This window comes from Peromyscus californicus, unplaced genomic scaffold (assembly GCF_007827085.1).
Source record: "Peromyscus californicus insignis strain IS unplaced genomic scaffold, ASM782708v3 Scaffold_8__1_contigs__length_139910024, whole genome shotgun sequence".
Taxonomy (NCBI): domain Eukaryota; kingdom Metazoa; phylum Chordata; class Mammalia; order Rodentia; family Cricetidae; genus Peromyscus; species Peromyscus californicus.
Window position 1 is genome coordinate 74236115 of NW_026294606.1, and position 21488 is coordinate 74257602.

The 21488-nt window shown below is 42.5% G+C and overlaps 1 protein-coding gene across 1 annotated transcript in view; it reads left to right on the plus strand.

Moving 5' to 3' along the window:
- Positions 1–8599: 8599 nt before the first annotated feature.
- Gpr158 (G protein-coupled receptor 158) overlaps positions 8600–21488 on the plus strand; it is a 366630-nt gene continuing 353741 nt past the window's right edge. The window contains exon 1 of the mRNA XM_052728877.1: positions 8600–10264. Within this exon, the coding sequence (XP_052584837.1) occupies positions 9363–10264 (902 nt within the window). The 5' untranslated portion in view covers positions 8600–9362. The remainder of the gene's footprint in view (positions 10265–21488) is intronic.

A 21488-nucleotide genomic window follows, 5' to 3' on the forward strand; every position in this document is an offset into this window, starting at 1 on the left:
ACTGGAGGCCTCTGAGTCCTCATCCAGAATGGGTCTCAGCTGAACTGTGTTGCTAGAAGCCTGAACGCTTAACCAGTCAAATGCTTCTAGTTTCTGGTCCTCACGCCTTATATACCTTTCTGCTTTCTACCTCCACTCCCTGGGTTAAAGGCTTGCTTTCTGAGATTAAAGGCATGTGTCACCATGCCTGGCGGTTTCCAATATGGCCTTGAACTCACAGAGATCCAGAGGGATTTCTGTTTCTGGAATGCTAGGATTAAAGGTGTGAGTGCCACCATTTTCTGGCCTCTATGTCTATCTAGTGGCTGTTCTGTCTCTGACCCCAGATAAGTTTATTAGGGTGCACAATATTTTGGGGAACACAATGCCACCACACGAGTCTCTCCTCCTTTTCTTACAAAGACATCGATTATCTAAGAAGGAAGGCCTCACTCCCCAGGACCCCATCTGATTCTAGTGACCTCCCAAAGCTAAGTTCTGCAAACACCATTTATTTGAGACCATCATTCACAATTTCCCCCCACCATTTACAAATTGTTTATTTATTTTGTAAATTTTATTTTAATTTTCTGGAGCCATTCTTCTTTCATGATGAGAAAAGGAGTTAGTCATTGGCTTGGGTTTTTACAAGTTTTTTTTTTTTTCTTTTTGGACTATGGTACTTACCCTGTTCTGTGCTGTTGCGTATCAGGTCATTGTCTTTCTGTGCCCCCAAAAGAATGTTCTCCAGATTCACCCATGTTACCTCTTAAGTGTCTGTTCTTCATGAATGAAGAATTGTCATTGTATCAACATGATACACATATATCATGCAGGCAGTTCTTAACCCTTATTATTTAAAAATGAAATATTACCCCACCAGCTCACATATTGATGCCAGCTGATAGGTTTGGGGGGAAGTGATTGAGCCTTAAGTGTCCTGACCCAATCAATAGATTAATACCCATAATGAAATGATAAGATGGGATGACATTGTTGGAACATGGTGAAAAGTTAGAAGTAGGGCTTAGCTGGAGGGAATTGGATACCTCGGGGCATGAAGGATGTAATTGTCTCCTGCTTTTTAGTGTCTGTACCTGCTTCCTGGTATGGGGTCGGTAATGTCTCTCACATGCCTCTCTTACTGGGGTGGATACTACAGGCCCAGAAACACGAGTCAAATGACCACAAACTGAAACCTCTCAAGCCATGGGTCAAGTTGAATTTTTCCTACGTTATTTCTATCATGTATGTTGTCTCAGCATCAGGAAAGATAGCGAACACATCAACTTTTCTGTGTTTAAAATGGAATGCCAAGTGCCACCTGCCCATGATGTAACTGATCATGCTCCTGCTCCAGGTAATACGCCGACGGAAACAACACTGAGATCTGATTGCAGATGGAAACCTTCGGATGAGCTGTTTCCCTCAACAGCTGAGGCAAACAAAGTTGAGTAAAGAAAAAAATAATTCACTTCCATCTCTCCTTATCCACAAACTCCTCCCACCACTTACAGGTGATTTATTTGTTTTGTGAATTTTATTTTAATTTCTTTGGGACCATACGTGTTTCCTAATGAGAAAGGGAGTCAGTAATTGGCTTGGATCTTTACAAGTTGGCTTTTTGTTTTTGACTATGGTACTTGCCCTTTCCTGTGCTGTTGAGTATGGGGTCCATGTCATGGATCATGTGGGTAAAAACTGGGTAAATACTTTGCTTTAGTGTGTTCAAGATTTTCCTACCCAAATACCATCCCCTGGTGGTTTCTTCCCCTGTGTTTGGGAAGGTCTTTAGGGGCCTTCAGGGTTACAGACCTGTTAAAGACAGTACAGGGGGTAAGAGGAATGGTTAGTTTGGATCGAAGGACTCGAGTGTCTCTGCAGTTAGCGCTATACTTGGGAGTGTTTGTTTTTTAAATTTTCTTCCTTCCTTTTTTTAAAAAATAACATACTTCAGTGGGAATGTGAAAGGATCCCAAGGCTTGCCCTTCACAGAGAAAAGCAGAGGAGACACCACAGGGAAGAGGCGTTAGGAGGGAGGCTAACCGGGAGGCAGAGATTTAAGGGTAAACTGGAGGCAGCCGAGAACAAACTGCTAAGTGACAAACATAAGCATCTCCAGTAGGCTTCCTAACTTGAAAATAGATGGATGGGATGATTTTCCTAGACTCCCAGCATCTTTTTAGCTACTTTGGCTTTCTCCTTTTCCCATGTGAAAATGCACAGAAGACTGTAACCTACCTAATAGGTACTCTTCCCTGTCAACTTGAGCACATTAAGAAATGCCTAGGAGATCTGTTAAGTACGCTTCTGGGCTTCTCTGAGGATATTTCAGGGGGGCAGTAGATCATTAGGAGTGTGATCTATTGCCTGTTGTAAGCCCTTCATAATGTCCTATCATTTTTGAGAGGGTGTAAAAGGCTAGAGACGAGGCCCAATTAGGGAAAGTAACCATATCATGGGGGCGACATCTTGCCCTGGCTCTCTTCTGTATGCCCATCTCTCTGTTTCCCGGCTGCCATGATGTGGACTGTTCTGTCCCACCATGCCTTCCCTGTTGTGATGGACTGACCCTTTTGAAACTGTGAGCCAAAATAGAGCCCTCCTCCTCTAAGTTGTTTACATCGAGCGTTTTGTCAGAGTGTCCAGCAAATTAAGCAACATAGAACATAAAGGTTATAATAAAGGTGACAGGTGTGGTGGTTCCCAGAATGTGACCCCTGGACCAGCAGTACCAGAACAACTTAGGGAAGTGTTTGGAGTGTTGGTTCTCAGGCTCCATTCCAGCTCCACCAAAACAGATATCTAGGGAATGAGATCACTAGTTTGTGCTTTTAGAAGCGATTCAGGTGAGCCCAGTGCTTATTAACAATTGAGGACTACTGGTCTAGTGATTAAAAGCCTGACATTTGGAGCCAGATGGCTATATTACCTAGGGCAATTCATTTTGCTGCTGTTGTTATTATTTTCTGCTTGTAGAATGTAACAGCACCGAATTCATACTGTTGTAATGAAGATTAAATGGGCTAAATTATGTAAAATCCTTAGAACAATGCTTGGCCACTGTAAACACCCCACAATGACTGTAATGATGACAATCATGATTCTCAGTTCATCATGAGGCTTTGTGTTTCCCAGATCTTTCCTCCTGTATTTTACAATGATTTCCCATGGCTCAAGGCAGTATCAGCAGGCACTCAGTGGCACATTTGCATTAGAACCACTTACATTATTAAAATACAGGTTCTCAAGTCCTGCCCAGACCCACAAGATAAGAACTCTCTAGTGACACTTTTCATGCGGAACTTTCAAAACCACTAGTCTTAGATGACAAAGACTGTAATCATCATTTTGCAAATGAGCAAATGAGACCCAAGTATAGGATATGATTAAGGAAATGGGGACTCTCAGCAAGATGGGCAGAGGCAGCCCATCTCTCAGTTTGTGTTATATTGAGAGACTGCTGTGTCTCTATAGTTTTATCTGAAATTTTTATTGGGGTCATGCTACTTTATTTACCAAGACTCGTAAATCTAGGATTATTAAAAACAATGAATTCCTGGAAAATATATCTTGCCAGATTATTTGTCGTTCAGCTGCAACCGTTCAGCTGTGGAGATGCATCTGCTACATTACTCCTACTTTACAGATGAGGAAATGCTCTCAGGTTGAGGACACTGTGAGTCACATGATTAGCTAAAGGAAAGGCCTTTAGAACTGGGTCTACCAGCTGTCAACCTAATGTCCTTCAATTATATCTGACTTCCTAATTCTTACTTTTAGGAATGATTTAGCCCAATATTCAAACATTAAAAGTATACCCACCTCTACTGCTCCCATAAAACAGGATGTCATTCCATTTTAACTTCCTTCCATTCCTTTTACCAAAAGATACACCAAGTTTACCCTGCTTTTTACAGATTTCCATTTTAGTATTTTTATTGCTCTGTGTGTGTATATGTGTGTGTGTGCACGTGTGTACGCACGCATGTGTACATATCACGTGTGTGCAGGAGCTTAGGAATGTCAGAAGCAGGTGTTGGATCCTCTGAAACTGGAGTTAGAGGGGTTGTGAGCCGCCTGATATGGGTGCTGGGAACCAAACTCTGGTCCTCTGCAAGAGTAGCAAGGGTTCTTAATCTTTAGGTCCTTCTTCCTTTTAAAACTAGTGATGAATTATGAACCGACAATGAATAACTTGTAACTCCATTACATATTGCTGTCTCCTGAATGGAAACTTGTTCTCAATTTGATTGGCTTTTCAGGTTGTGATGAAAATGACTTGGGCCTTTTCACACTGTGCCTCCAAGTTTGGTATCCATTGTTCAATAACAGTCAAACTTCCACACAGTATTAATGTGCATTTAGACAACTTAATTCTTAATTTTGAGGCATGCACAGGGATGTTTCCCTACAAATCTACACCTACAAGTTATATTTATGTAACTGGGAAGGGAGACATTCATATCCCACTCAATTATTGTCTTCATTATCCTAGAAAGTGATTTTCCTTTTGTCTCTGTTGTTGAGAGTTTTTGCATTACACACGAACTTTAGCCAATTGCAGGGCTCATCCTCCATCCCTCAACCTTGTTAAGGAGAGAATATTTGTAGTCATAGTGCCTTCATACCCTACACTCTAGTGAGGTAAGGTTTTCATCCTCTTAGTTTACTACTGTAACTATATATATGTATGTATATATAGTTTTATATAGTTTACTACTGTAACTATATATATAGTTTTATATAGTTTATTACTGTAACTATGCATATATAGTTTTATATAGTTTACTACTGTAACTATATATATATATATATATATATATATATATATGGAGAGAGAGAGAGAGAGAGAGAGAGAGAGAGAGAGAGAGAGAGAGAGAGAGAGAGAGTAAATCCCTCCTTATTCTTTCGGTGTCACCTCAATTGTCTCCTCTTGCTCCTCATTTCTGTCTACCTCTTCCTACAAGAAGCTACCCGTCTCTATGCCGTCTGCTCCTTATGACTTCACAGTGTGTATTTCTTCACGGTCCTCATCACAGTATGTAATTGTTTATTTGCCTCTTTGCACCTACTTGAGTGTGATGGCCAGGAAAGCAGATGTTGCACCTGTTTTCATTCAGTGCCAGGCTTGGTAGTTGGTAGAGGTTCACTAAACATTCACTGCACTAAACTCATTTTGTACCTTTTTGTGAGTTTGTAGGGGTTTTTCTTCTGCTTTGAGTGTTGTTCTAAATCTTGGTTCCTAATGAGAGCTTTAGGAGGATTATTTACCCCACTAATGGGTACTAAAACACAGGATTGTCCTTCTATTCAGTCACCTTGACCAGATCTATGATCATACGAGCATGTGGGTCTGGGTGTCTTATCTTGTGGGGACCTAGATTTTTCTACAGTGTTCTGAATCACAACGTACTGTTTTCTAGATCTGTGCTTTATGGTAGTTTCTAGTGATAGGTGACTTATTTAGGCTATTGTGAAACACCAGGTTCTATGAATATAAAATACACACAATATTAGAAGACTTACTGAAAATGTTAGAGGGATTTACTTATTGAAATGATAAAAATAATGATTTCACTATATTGGGCAAAATCAAATATAATGTTGACAATAATTTTACATTTTCTCTTAAGCTTTGTTTTCTTGCAATGCGGGCATCAAATATAGAGTCTTGGGCATGTGAGGCAAGGACTCAATCACTCAGCTACATCCCCAGCTGCCGGGTTTTTGAGATAATGGTTTTTGCTATAGCACAGACTGGTCTGAAACATGTGATACTCCTGCTTGATGTCACACATGCTAGGATTATTTACAGGCATGTCCCTCCACACATAGCTAAATGGTTTTATTATTATTTATAAATTTCTTTTAGATTCATTTATTTTATGTTCCTAAGTGTTTTGCCTGCATGTATGTATGTGAAGCACATATATGCCTGGTGCTGGCAGAGGCCAGAAGGGGCTGCCGGATCCCCTAGAACTAGAGTTACAGATGATTGTGAGCCACCATGTAGGTGCTGGGAAATGGACCTGCAGCACCTAGTGCTCCCAACTGCAGAGTCTTCTCTTCAGCCCCACATACATTTCTTTAAAATAGTGCCAGGGCCAGAGCTTAGGTCTTTTGATTATTCTGGGCCATTGAATTAATTGTGTAAAGGAACAACTAATGAAAAAATAGCTTCCCTTTAAATTATATACAGGAGAAATATAAAGAATTTTAAACAAGTTTTACAGGTTTTCTAAAATACTCAATGAGGAAATTACACTTTAGTTTTTAGTTGAATAGATGCAAAATCAGAGTATACCATGATAAATTCAACAGAAACTCCATCTGTAATTATTGCCACATGTGCTGTAACAGACTATTAAATTGGAATTACTTCTACTTAGCATAGGAGCATATGTTGCAAAGCAAAATTTGAGCAAAAATCAGATATTATGCTGGCTAGTTTTATGTCTACTTGACACAGGCTAGAATCATTGGAGAAGAGGGAGCCTTAAATGAAAAAAATACTTCCATAAGTATGCTATAGGCAGACCTGTAGGGCATATTCTTAATTAGTGATTGATGGGGGAGGGTCCGGACCATTGTGTTCCGGGCCACCCCTGATCTGATGGTCCTGGATTCCATAAGAAAGCAGGTTGAGCAAGCTACAGAAAATAAGCCAGTAAGCATCACTCATCCATGGCCTCCACATTCCTGCTCTGTTTGAGTTCCTGTCCTGGCTACCTTTGATGATGGACTATGATGTGGAAGTGTAAGCCAAATAAACCCTTTCCTCCTCAACTTGATTTTGATCATGGTGTTTCATCATAGCAATCGTACTCTTAAGTAGGACAGATATGAACACAGAAGCTACGTATAAGTAAATACAAGTTAAATAACTATTCTTTTCATAGCTACAAAAATTCACTTGGAAACCATGTACAGCAATTGAGAAAACTGGTTGCTAAGTCCTATTCCAAAAGCCTTCATCCCTAGCTCACTGAGAAAGGAATAATTAGATTCATCACTCTCTTGTTCATTCATTAATTACCAAGTATATACTGAGAACTTACTATGTTCCAGCTTAGATGTTCAAAGTACCACCATGATTGTGGTGGAGAAGATTTCTGGTGCTTTGTCTCTCACATCTCAGTACTTAGCTATTACACTTTAGTAAATAGCAATTACTTAATGTGGATGGTGCTCTGAAGATTCCTTCATTGGAAGCTTTGTCTGTAGTGTGAAGGTATTGATTTATATGGTAAAACATTAAGAGGCAGGACCTAGTAGAAGGCCATTGGTTTATGGGGGACTTTGCTGTCACTAATGGATTAATGCTGCATACTGAGAGTTGGCAGGGTTTGTTTGGGGGGGCATGATTGTCATAAAAAAGCCAGTTTGATCCTTCCATGATGCTTGCTTCTTATTGTGTCAAATGACTTCTTTCTCCCTCTTCAAAGTGCTCTTGAGCATCATATTATCTTCCATGTTCTGATGTATCCAGAAGGCCATCCCTGTTTTCCCAAATCAGGGACTACCTGATCTTGGACACCCAGTGTGCAAAACTAGGAGCCAAATGAACATTTTTCTTTATATATCAGTATATTATGATAGAAACACAGAACAGACTAAGGTATTTTCTCATTAGAACAAAATGACATAGCACAGTAAATTTAAGCAGTACTATCTTGGACTGCCATGAGTGACATTTTTCTGATTTGGGGGACTAAAATGAACCTGATTTTTTTTTTTATGTGTGTCTTGAGGAATTTGAAAGTGTGGAGGCATACAATAAAACAGGTCTCTGCACCATTTGTCTGTCGTCAGAGTGTAGGAGACAAGCTCAAATGCCCTGGGAAGCTTCAAGTAATACAGTCAGGTGGCTTAGGGGCCCTCCTAACTATTTAAGGAGCTGGAACACCTATTCAGCTCTTCTATGAAGTCTGAGTTGTTATTCATCAATTCCAGCAAACTCACCGACAGTGACTTTGTATCCTGCACAACACAGGTTCACCCTTTCTTGTCCTCATTCTCTCACAGCTACAACACGCACTTCTTGGTCATGCCCCTTCTCTACACATCTTTATTTTCACAGGTTCCCTTCCATTCTGGCCCCGAAGAAGAGGTTCCTTAAACATGACATTTATTTTTCCTTGAAGCTCAGCCAGTAGATGTCTCCGTTACTCTCTCACAGCTAAGACCTTCCCCAGCAAGCCAGGTTTAATCATTTCCTTAACCGACAACAAGGAAGGGAATTTGATAATTTGCCTAAAAAAATGAGCAGATGCTGAGAAGGACACGTTTCCATCCTACATTCCGTCCCCCCCAGTTTCAGTCAGAAATGAAAACTACTCCCTTCTCCCTCTTTTCCAGGCGAAAGAAAGGGCTGGTTTAACTAAGCAAGCAAGATGCCAACAGCCTCCTCCTTCTCAGTACGTCCAAGTTTCCTTCGCTCTCAGCCACCAAAAGCGCCGCTTCTCCCCTCCTTTCCGCCCACTCCTCGCCACCCCTGCAGGTTTCCGAGTCATCAGGGAACACGAGTGGGTGAAAGCACCCGCGCCGCCGCCTCCTCCTCCGCCTCCTCAGTGCGCCTCGGGTTCAGCACTGGACAGCTCCCGCCCCAGCCAACAAATGGCAGTCACCTGATTGACAGAGGCGCCGACCAAACAGGGCACAAGACGACTTGAAGCCGCCCTACAAGGGTTTGGTTGCGGCCAAGCTGTCTCTTTAAACTGGTTTCAGCGGAGAGCAGGGAGAGGCAGCGATGTGGTTTGTGGCCAAACCAAAAGGCTCCAGTTAACCAGCTGCCTGGCTGTCTGGACTCCAGAGACACGAACGTCTTCAAAGAAAACCCTGGCTCCTTGGGACTCGCCGCAGCGCTCGCGACTTGGGTCTGTGTGCGCGCTTCCATCTCGGGGCAAAGGGGTCCAGGAGGGGCCAGAGCCGGGAGGCGGGAACGACCTGCCAAGGGTGAGATGATGGAGCAGCGTCTTCGGCGGCCGCGGTGGCAGCATCAGCCTCAGCAGCCTCAGCAGCAGCTCTTGAACACACCTCAATGAGATCGGCGGTGGAAGCGGCTGAACAGAAAGACGTAAGCGGGCTAACTATAGCTGCCGGGGATGTAACCTGTTTGGCTAAAGGCTGCGAGGTGCGTAATCCCGACCCGACTCATTGTGGAGCGGGCGCATTGCTACAGGTGATTTGGTCTGTTACGGCAGCTGAGCCAGCTGGGCCAATTTCAAAACATTCTTATTTTAAAGTCCATCTGGACTGAGCGCCACCTGGAGAAGGAGGAAGACACCCCCACCCCAGCAAAAGTCTTACTGGTGATAAATTGAGGACCAAAATTTACAAAGTGACTCCTCCGGTTACCTTCTCTCTTCTGTGCTAGACAGATGGGAGCCATGGCTTACTCTTTACTTCTCTGCCTCCTGCTCGCTCATCTGGGATTGGGAGCGGTTGGCTCCAGCCTCGATCCTCCGGGACGGCCGGATGCCCCTAGAGAGAGGACCCTGAGGGGGAAGCAGCATGACCAGCAGCTGGCGCGAGCCTCTGCCCCGGACCCCTCTACTCCCTGGAGCCGCTCCACCGACGGCACCATCTTGGCACAGAAACTAGCCGAGGAGGTGCCCATGGACGTGGCCTCTTACCTCTACACCGGGGACTTCCACCAGCTGAAGCGAGCCAACTGCTCCAGCCGCTATGAGTTGGCGGGCCTGCTAGGGAAGTCACCGGCCCTAGCCAGTTCCCATCCCTCGTTGCATGGGGCGCTGGACACTCTGACACATGCCACCAACTTCCTCAACATGATGCTGCAAAGCAATAAGTCTCGGGAGCAGACCGTGCAGGATGACCTGCAGTGGTACCAGGCTCTGGTGCGGAGTCTCTTGGAGGGTGAGCCCAGCATCTCCCGGGCGGCCATCACCTTCAGCACCGAGTCACTGTCAACGCCTGCTCCGCAGGTCTTCCTCCAGGCCACCCGCGAGGAGAGTCGCATCCTGCTCCAGGACCTGTCCTCCTCCGCTCACCACCTGGCTAACGCCACCCTGGAGACCGAGTGGTTCCATGGGCTTCGGCGAAAGTGGAGGCCCCACTTGCACCGCCGCGGTTCCAATCAGGGGCCACGGGGCCTGGGCCACAGCTGGAGGCGTAGGGATGCGCTCGGTGGGGACAGGAGCCACGTCAAATGGTCTCCACCTTATCTGGAGTGCGAGAACGGGAGTTACAAGCCCGGGTGGCTGGTCACTCTCTCTGCTGCCTTCTATGGGCTTCAGCCTAACCTGGTCCCGGAATTCAGGTAGGGAGAGGGGAAAAGGGCACAAGCAGAGTCTTCCTTTGGATTTGCAGGTGGGCATTCTGGGAAAGCACACTTGTCCGTGATACTTAACTCTCCTGCCTTGGAACAGAGTCTCCGGCTAAATGATGCCCAGGCAGGCTCATGTGGGGAGGGGGTGGGAAGTGCCCGGGTCTGTCTGCTTCAGGCACTCACGGGAAGCTTTTCCCTGGTGTGCAGGAAAGGTAACACTTGGCCTCAACCCTCCCATAGCACAAGGGTGGTGTCCCCGAACTTTAGGGGTGCTTGGGATGCGCCCATCAGGCAGAGTGGAGAACATCAGATGAGAGGGAGAAAAAAAAATAAAGCGAGCCGCAGGGAGTGAGAATTCCTTGAATCCGCCACTTCAGGGTAGCCTCAGCCCACTTCCTGTGAGTGTAGTCTGGAGTGCAAGCCTGCTGTTAGTCAGCTACTGGAGCATGTAATTAAACCTGTGCCATCCCCTGGGCAGTTCTGGCCACTCAGCACTGAGTCACTCCGGCAGCAGAGCCATCTCCAAGATCCAGACTTGGCAGTTTGGTCCGAGTGCTCCCATTGGCTTTCCTTCCCCGGTGTCTTCCTCCTCCTATTCCCTGTTAGGCACATCTGAAGGTTCTCTGCTAGAGTTGGGGAGGGAGGAATCTGTGCTACCCAAACAGAAAACTGGGAAGAAACTTCAGCATCTCTCCCTGTGGCCTTGGAGGAAAGCTAGCATTTGCAAATTAACACTGCTGTCCCTCAACCTCATGGTGAGGAACTTCTAGAAGTAGCTTTTTAGGAATGGATGCAAAGAACCAACAGAAAAAAGACAGGAGAAACTCCATAATGGTCCCGGAGAGAATTGCAGTGAATGGGATCTGCCACAGGGCCTCTGATGGGAAACTCTGAAAAGAAGGGAAGGGGGATTGGAGTTGCTTTTATTTATTTTTCATTTAACATTTTGAGGACTCGGAAAAAATTGAGAAAACGTGTGTGTGTGTGTGTGTGTGTGTGTGTGTGTGTGTGTGTGTGTGTGTATGTGTGTATGTGTGTGTGTGTGTGTGTGTGTGTGTGTGTGTGTGTGTGTGTGTGTGTGTGTGTGTGATTTACTTTTGCTCTAGTACTTCAGGGACAGGATGCTGACATGCTAAAACACACCAGGAAAAGCAAGGCATGAGCAATCAGTGAGTGCCAGAAGCTTGCCTTACCATTGCCATTTACTGTAGAACTGCTTCAGATGTGTTGTTTAACCTCTTTGGGCCTCAGGTACTTATCTACCAAGTGAGAGAATTGAAATGGATTGCCTCTAGGGAATTATACAGCGGAGAAATTCTGTAGCCTCTACTGCCAGCATCACTTGAAAGGGCATAAAGGAAAAAACCCCTCTCTTCTTTGACACTACACATCCCCCCTCCATGTGTGTTTATGGCTTTTTAAAAGGTCTTATCTTCAACTGCAGAAACTTTCCCACTTTCAGGATAACCTCATTTCCTCCTGATCTTTCAGGATCCTCTTAGTAAGAGCTCAGACCAGCTTTGAATCCCTGCCACACCGTTTTCCCAGAAGAAGAGAGCTCAGCAGATGCCACTTACAGCCAACAAAGCATGACCTTTGGATGATCCTTTTCAGATAGTCTCAGGACCAGCCTCTCTGTCCCTTCTTTTCTTTCTCCCTCTCTCCTCTCCCCCATCCCCTCTCTCCCCTCCCCTTCTCCTATTCCCTCTCTCCTCTCCCTCATCCTCTCTCTACTCTCCCCCATCCCCTCTCTACTCTCCCCTTCCCCTATTCCCTCTCTCTCATTTTTTTTTTCTTGATGTTAGGCTCTGTGTTAATTGCTTGCTGTGACTGTCTCGGTAACTTTTCATAGCAGTCTTCTGCTATGTGTTATTATTGTTTTCTCTGCTTTTCCGGAAAGGAACCTGAAACACAGAGGGGTTAAATTTCGTGGCTGATTGCACAGATATTAAATAGAAGAGTCAAGATGAAAGCCCACTTTTGCTTTTAACCAGTATGCTAAGCCCTGTTCCATGAAGATGGCTTAAACCAGGCAGCTAATGCATATGAATGAGACTATTTCCAAGGGTCAGGTGTGGGACCAGGAGGAAGACCAACTGGTTTTAGAACTGTTTTTCTCTTTCCCCCTTTCTTTTCCTCTTCCTCTCCTCCTCTCTGTCTCCCTGTGTCTGTCTGTCTGTCTGTGTCTTTTTTATTCATCTCTCCTCTCTCTCTCTCTCTCTCTCTCTCTCTCTCTCTCTCTCTCTCTCTCTCTCTCTCTCACATACACACACACACACACACATTGGGGATGTAACCTGGGGCACAGCAATGCTAGCCAAGGGTTCTACTACTGACTCACATCACCAGCCCCTAGAATCATTTCCCCTACCATCAGAAAATCTATGTTGTCTCAATGTACCCAGTGCCTTCAGCCAGCCAAGGGGAAAGGCTGAAGATGTGAAAGGGTCCAACCTTGGGAGAACCACACATTCCTTGACTTTGCCCAGTAAAAACTTGTTTCCTTAAATGTTTTCATAGCTGCCGGTGGTGTTCTTCAGCTAAGGTACAGAGCCCGTCCTTGTGTGTCTGGCTGCCTACAGAAGCTGACCTGTCCCAGTGGATCCATAAAGAGCAGAATCTGCTCCTGTTAGCCCCACCTACTCCATAGATGTACTACTCCACCCTCCACCTGCATTGGAGATGTAAAGAATTGTTCTCTGCAGGAACTAGAAGAACTATTCCAAGGATCCGGTGGTTCTACCTGTTGTTTCCCAAGGATGCAGAACTAGACAAGAGAAGGGACTTATTCAAAAGTCACACACACAGTTTGTAACAACAATAGAACTGGGCCATAGGCTTCCTTTCACAGTTTAGAAATATGTATTAGATATACCTACAGCATGTTTCTGCAGCTCCACGCATTGAAGATGGAGTAGAATAGGAACCCCTTTTGCTAAATAAATGCATAAACATCTTTCTGGTGGTGGCTGGAACTGTTCAGTACTCAGGACTGGTACAGGATATTTAAATCATTATCGCGTAATGAGTGCAAGTGAGTTCCTTTGAGATTTATATTTTTTTTGTAGTTGTTTTGCACTGAATGTTAAACCCAGGGACTTTCATGGACTAAGTAAAGTGCTCTACCACTGAGGTACACCGCTGTCCAGGGAATTTTCCATTTTTGATGAGATGAAGGGAATTCAGGACTAATTTGGTTTTATCCTATTTTTCAGTTGTGGAAATTGAGACACAAAGAACTAAAGAAACTTCTCAGAAGTGACATAGCTCTTCTGTGGCAGTTCAGAATGGATGGGACCCTTATTTGTTGAGCACTTACTATAGGTTGGTTTCTATATCTGAACAACTGCACTTGCTTCTTAAAACTATTCAGTACTTACAATGTCAAAAAACCTGAGTAACCTATTCAAGCTATGAGCTGCTCATTAAGGAGCTCAAATCTGATTTCTACCACCCACCCATGATGCCTTTTTAATCTCTGAGTTAACATACCATGCTTTCAACCTTTTCATTCTCCATTGTTGATTTCACATTTTTTTTTACTGTTTGTTTAAAAGACAGTATTTGCTGGAGTTAATATATATTTGCCATGAATAAGTGATATACATTTATTCTTGTTGGCTAGTCATGCAATGAAATATACTGTGTTATATAATAATAAACATAATAAAGTTAGCACTTGGCTTCAGTTCCCACTTTTGTCTCTAGTCAGGCTACATCACCTGTTTAGGAACTAATTTCTTCATAATTAAAATGTAAAATGGGCCCTAATGATCTTTGTGATGATCTACTTCTCTACATCTGTGATAGTAGTTCCTAAGTGGCTTATGCAAACAATGGACAAGTAGCTTTGAAAGCTGGATAATATAGACAAATTCAGAACTTGGAAAAATGATATTGCCTTATCATGGTCATTTACTCACATTAACACACATAGAAAATCCAATCCATGTGTACAATGTTAAGAGTTTAAACTAATGGAAAAGAAAACTCCGCTTCAAAATAAGACCAAGTGTGATTTGAGTTTCCTGGTCTTGAAGGATCTCTGAAATACATTAGAACCCAGTTTCAAGTTGTTCCACAGCTTTCTAACTCTAAAGTCTCCCTCTATCTCACATAGACGTCCTGAAGATTACCAATGTTTTCCTGTTTTGGGGCTCCACATCTCCTCTCTAAAGAGCTCTAGTTTCCATTTATCACTGTAGTTGTCTGTAAACTATTTAGGGGAAGTAATTCTTGTGGTTCCAGAGAATCTTGCTATCTTCTGGAAAATGTGTTTGGATGCAGAAGTGGGACACACAGCTAAATAAACTGCAAGAAGTGAAGGCTCTGAAAATTGCCTACGCTCTAGAAAGGGAGCTAAGGCCCCTTCAGAATGGGCTTTTGCAGCCTTAGCTTCTGCATGAGCCAAGTGTTATTTTTAACTTCAGAAAGGTTCTGTGGGCTAGACAGTGTCTAGGTTGAAAGGCTCTCCTTTTCAGTCTTGAGTGCGATTGGATGTGACACACACTGCATCTTATGATTACATTTTAATGTCCTAGCATGCCACAAGGTATGTGGTTGATGGGATTTTGTGCTTAGCTGGTCAGCAGCAGCAGAGTCTGATCTGTTTTCTCTCTTTAGTTCTAGCTTGGGGTGTGAAGGGATATTCAAGCTGAATACAGCACACTGGAGTGCTGAAACCTCTGGCAGCTTGAGGGTTGTTAGGCACAAATAGGAAGCTTACTGGGGTTATGCTTCAGAGAGTCTAAAGCCAATAGTTCTTCAGCTTTCCCTCAGCATGGGAATGGCACATGCAGCAGGGAAGCTTGTTTTGTGGGTCTTTTGGCCTTATCTGCCTTTTAGCTTTTAGTCACAATTCTTTTCTATGTGCAATTTCTACTTCAGCGGAGCACTTGTTCATTTAACTGGAGTTTATTCCTATAGGAACAACCTTGATCTATAGAAGCATTTAGGTGGACGGCTGTTCCATGAAATATATTTTTGAGTTAGAAGAAGATTAATGATTTAGGCTGGAAGTCTTTTACAGCCCTTCTCACTTCCCTTCCTAAAATGCCAAGTCTAGTACAGGGATGGTGATGGAATTGCTTATTTATACCTTGGACTGTTACAGTGCCTCAAAGTCATCACAGGATTTCTCTATTTTATTACAGTAGAATTTATGGAAAACACACACTGGCTGATATAGAATCTAACCCCAATATTAGAAAACTTAACCTATCTTCTTTTATTCGAGGGGCAGTCTCTCTCTCTCTCTCTCTCTCTCTCTCTCTCTCTCTCTCTCTCTCTCTCTCTCTCTCTCTCTCTCCATACCTCCTCAAGATACCTTATCATGAAATGAAACGCCTATTTCAAAATAAACTAAGCCAGTTGATTCTTACTCATTGTAATGCCTGTTATAATTTGCCCCACCTAAAAATATAACTAAGGCAAGGCAGTATATTTTTAATGTTTTTCCAATTATCAAAACACAGAATACCCATAACTTAAAAAAAGACTGTAGTTTCATAAGTTTAACCTTTTTTTCACCATTTATACTTTATGTGCATGTTGCATCATTATGGAAAGACTTATATATATTAACACGACGCATGACTCTTGGAGAGGAAAAGATGTATCAATAAATGTATTCTATCATTTCTAAGATGTTTCATTCTGACTTTTTAATGTTTCTCAAACCAAAATGAATTTTACAATTAGGGGCCTATCATTTTCAATTGATATTCATTTTCCTTTGTTGGTACAAAGTAAAAGAAACTTCATCTTAGAATCAATGGCATCTTACCTTTGATGAACTTGGATACTGCGAAAGGGGAAAATACATTCCAAGTTCTCTCAAAAGATAAAATTATATCATCATTGGTAGAAAACTATGCATGTATGCAACATGAAATACAGATCTTCCTCAGCACTGTATGAAGACTAGAATGCCATACATCTTCATCATAATTTTCTTTAAAATGATGAGCCAGGGGCTAGAGAGATGGCTCAGCATTAGAGCATATACTGGAGGAACTCGATCTGGTTCTCAGCACAATGGCTGGTAATTCCAGCTGCAGGGGATCCAACACCCTCTTATGACCTCTGTGAGTACAGCACTCCTGTCAACATATATACATAATTAAAAAGCAACAACGATGAACTACACTAAAATGTGTAACCGCATTTTCTTCCTCACATATATGAAGTGTTACATACTGGACCAGAATCTACAGAAGCTTTCAGAATAGGTTAGGGAAGTATGATAAAAATCTTTCCCATGACATCTGGCCAAACATTTCATTCACACCATGGGAAAATGCCCTAAACATTGAGGAGAAAAAAAATGACCACCAGGAGACTAAGTGGGAGGGAACAGGAATATCTTGTTTTTCTAAAGTGCTTCAATTTTTTTTTTTTTGTTGTTGTGTGTATGTGTATGTGGAAATAAAAATTTCTTGCTTAGCAACATAATGAGTTTTGGTCATTGAGAGTAAAAAAGAATTCCTGTAGAGATGAATATTTTTCCTTTATTTTTGCCTGGGATAAAATGAAGAGTTTAGCTTTTCAAATGTTTGATGCCTCAGCCTGCTGTGTAGAACAGGGTTTCTTAATTCTGGCACCATTGATGTTTTAGGCCTTATAATTCTTTGCTTTGGGGCTTGTTTTTAAGGATTTTTAAGTCTTTAGCATTACTTCTGGTCTCTACCCACTAGACCCAGGGGCAGACACCATTGGTTTCGAAAGTGCCTTTTTGAAAGCCACTAGTGTAGAGAGGTGAGTATGACACATGGCATCCCACATATCCTGAGGCTGTACTTTTTTTTAAAAGGAGTCTTCTTATATGTATACACACATAAACACGGGTATACATGTATGTGTGCATGGTTATATATGTGCATGCAGAGATAAGTAGATTTCTTTACTTACTCAGTTAAAATATAAGATTATAGAAGAACATGACTTGAAATTTGATGATCAGTTAAGTAGCAGTTTAGACTTCTATAAACCCAGGGCTCAGACGATCTCAAAGATTCCTGGCAGATTCTGTTGATAAGCATTGCTTTTCTACTTAGATGTTTTATATTCAGCATTTCCCATTAAAAGATGTGTTTTGAAAGGGTAGTATGTGTGTGTAAGAGTATGTGGGTGAATGGAGAGCTGGGGCATGGGAGGGAGGGGAGAAGATGAGGGAGATGAAACCACTGGAGATGAATAAGCAGATGAAAAATGATCAGCACGAACCATGCTGGGGTACTGTTTGAGAAGTTTCATAGGTGGATGAAACTGAGCTATTCTTCCCTAGAAGGCAGTGGAAGAACCAAGTTCCTGGAGATTTCGTCATTATAAAGATAAGTTGCCCATGCTTTCATTTCAGGAAGTTTGAGCTATTATTAGGCTAACGCAGAGCTTATCTCATTAAAGGAACATTAATACCTTAAAATAGTTAGAAAATATTCTAGGCAAGAGCTACCACTAAGTGGTAGAGCTACTGCCTCGTATGTTCAAGGACCTGAGTTTGACCTCCAGCACTGTAATGTATATACTCCTGTAATTGTTTGTCTCCTAAGGGAACTGCTCAGACAGCCTGCATCCTAGAAGTATGAGGATGCTTTGTACCTCTGTATCCAGTGCCTCCTACAGATGCTTTGCATATTTCAGAGACACAGCATGGAGTAGTGTCTAGGTAGAAGGATTGGGGATAATAAACCTAGGTTTGAATCCGAGAGTTTTCAGTTCACTTCTTTGTGACCTTGGGCAGGTTATACAATCCCTCTGTGGTTCAGTTCCCTTATGTAAAAGGTTTAAGAGGTAGGATATCCCCTTTTGTCACAAAGAATGAATAATCTATCTATCTATCTATCTATCTATCTATCTATCTATCTATCTATCTATCTATCTATCATCTATCATCTAATTTAGGAATTTCTATTTGTCTTACTATTCATTTTAAAGGTAATATTTTAGATAGTATTTCATGCCCTTGCTAGAGCTGTAGGGAATATATGATGGCAAACAAAATCCTGATCTCACTGACTTTTTTGGGGAATGAGGGCCATAGTTAGCAAACTAACAAAATTAAAATAATAACTCTGGATAAAAACAAGTGCCATGAGGAAACAGTGCTCTGATACAGAGTCTCAGGTACATTATACACTGTACCACTGGCTCCCTGATCCAAAGGAAATGAATAGGGGAATGTGGTTAAGAATGTCTGGAAGGTAGAGTGGGATCCATGAAAAAAAAATGCTGGGAAAAATTCTTGTTATGGGATGAGCTTAATTGAGAAAGGAAGGATGGGAAGGAGATGTGACCATGCTTCCCAGGAGAAGGAACACCAATGCTTAGTGTTGTTTTCCCAAGACTGGCTCTGATTTATCCAGAAGAGTTTTGGTATCTTCTGTCCTAATATAAGAGAGTCCAATTTAAGAAGCAGTCCTGAACAAAGGCCACTCTGTTTATATGTGAACAGCACAGCAAATATGATAACAAGGAATGAAGAACTTTTGTCTTAATCAATCTTTTATAGGAATCTCACAAGGAAGAAAATTATTTCTGGCCTTATTGCCTCAGAACAGCATACAAAGCCACAATGAGATCTTATTATTCTATGCTCGTATGTTGCTTCCAAAATATTGCATGTGTATAGGAGGGTGGGGGTTAGGGGGCCTTGCTTTCAATGACTCGCTGCTTCCAGAGCGTGGTCTTAGATCTGGTCACCACCTCTCTCTCTCTCTCTCTCTCTCTCTCTCTCTCTCTCTCTCTCTCTCTCTCATATCTTGCATTGTTTTGGGTCAGAGACAATGATGGGCCACAAAGGAAAAAATAGGGAACATGGTAAAATCAAAGCTGTGCCTTCAGCTAGCTGAGCTCGTAGCCAGGGATTACATTGGGAGTTCAAAGCATAGTGAGACTGATTACAATGTTTTTCCTAGAAGTCCATTAAATCTGAACAGCCTGAGTATACAGTATGTAAGCAGAATGAGTACATGGTTATAAATGACCTCAAAGCACATTATTAACTTGGTTGCAGTCGGGTGAAAGTTTGATTTGTAAAGACGAGCTTTTAATAGCCTTTCTCAGAAAAAGACATGCGCACAAGGAGCCAGTCTTGGAACATGCAGTTCCAGAGGGAAGAGTATCAACAGCAAAGGCCCTCAGACAGGACAAAGCAGAAAGCACGCTGAGAACTGGAGGAACACCAGTGTTACTGGAATGTAGACAAGTGGATAACGTAGCACAAGATGATGGTAGGGTACACAGACGTTGTTTCACGAAGGAGCACAGTTGTAGCAGTGATACACAGATTCAAAGTCTTGTACAAGTCATGGCTCACAGAAAGCAGTAGGAAAATCCTGAATTGTTAAGCATGCAGGCCTTTTCTCTTCAAGGGAAGAAAACAACTGATTCCTAGTCACTCAAAGGCTGGAGTGAATATGACCTAACAAGCTAGTGATCTTTTGCTATTCTGTAGAGCCAGCCTCCACCCAAATCCCCCCAAATGCTGAGCATTGCTTAGGCCCTAATCCTGAGCTTTGTCTTTCAGTGAATAGAACCCATCCTTATGAAAGAGGCCCCATGTACTTTGCATCCCACACCAAAAGCATCCAGCCTTACGCTTATAACAAATCCCTCCTCCCTACCACTTATCCTGAGCACTCTGTATCGGACAACAGGACTCATTCTTATTGTAAAGGTCACAGGTGCTTTGCTGTAGAGATGCACTTTGCAAGGGACTTTTGATGTAGCCACTGAAGCTTTGTCATGTTAACTGTTACGTGGAGACTTTCCCCCAAATTTTTACTGTATTTAAACATGTAAGAAAAATAAATGGTAAGGTCAGACTCGGGAAGTTTTTGACCCAGTGCCTGCTAAAGTGCTACTGACCTGAGTTTCATTCTTCACCTTACAGGGATCATTTCCCTGCTGACCGTGACACTTGTAGGGACCCCAACAATGAAAGACATAAGGTGTTTCTGTTTTCTCTATTCTTGAATGTGGGTATTAGACAATTAGAAATGTAGAGAAAGTAGGAGTTAAAAAGCCAGAATCACTTTTAAAACTTTGGTACATTTGTTGCTTCCAGGCTCAAGCCTGTAAGATACAACACTTCTTTTCAGATACAGAACCAGAGGATGCAAGGAGAGGTCCAGTAAGGTGGGATAATGTCATACAGGTCCCTGACTGCCTTCCAGCTGGCCCATCTAGTCAGTGGATTGACTTTTGAGGTGACATCTAAGATGCTAAGGTCAGAGGCTGCTTGACGAACAGCAGATGAGAGGCAGAGAGCCCTGAAGCAAGACCATGAGCCTTTGAAACATGGATTTGGAGGCAGAGTTAGGAAAAGATGTATAGGTAGACATGTTTATTGTGATCGATACCAGTGAAATCAGGCTTCCTTCTTGGGGCTCTTAGTTTCATGTGTAATAGAATTTAATTTAGATGGGCTCAAATGGAAGCTCAAGGACAATTTTATTTGAGCTTAAAAGAAAACCCCTAGATCAGGCAAGCTGTAAATCTCAGCATCTGCCTGGAGAAGGAGAATAGAAGAGAAGGAAAAACAGCAACAGTAGCCTGCTGTTGTAATTGCCACATGGCAACAGGCACCCACATGGTGGGGAGGAGGCCTTACAGAAAAAATAGGGAAGCCCAAAGTATCATATTTAAAGGTCTGGATGGTATGTGAAACAAAAAGACAGGACAAAGAAAAGTGAATGGTTGTAACTTTTTGAGTCAGAACACAGAAACATGGGCATGCCCAACAAACATCATGGCAACCTCATGGTGGCTTGTAGAGACTGTATTGGGGGCTGGTAGTTTGGGGAAGGAAAAGTATAGTTTCTTATTAAAGGAATAAATATTCCACCCATCTCTTTAATGTGGCCTAAAGTGAACACATCTTCCCAGGGATGTTCCTTCCTGAGGGGTGGTTCCTTAGACAGGTCATTGACTGTCCAATTGGAATGTTAGGTCTCCACCCAGGCCAGGAATCCTATTCTTTTGATCAGGAGTTTTCCCTTAATGGGACTTCATTGATATTCAAACATGACTATTAATAATAGGAAATTGAAATGATAGCTTTTAGGAGTAAACTCTCATTATTATTTTTTTCATTGTGAAAAATTGGGTTCGCTTCTCTGTACTTCCTGCTTTCCCTCTCCATTGTTTTATTAACTATATTTTTAAAATATTTTCAGCAGGTTACTTTGGATTTTGAATCTATAAATTTTAGTAT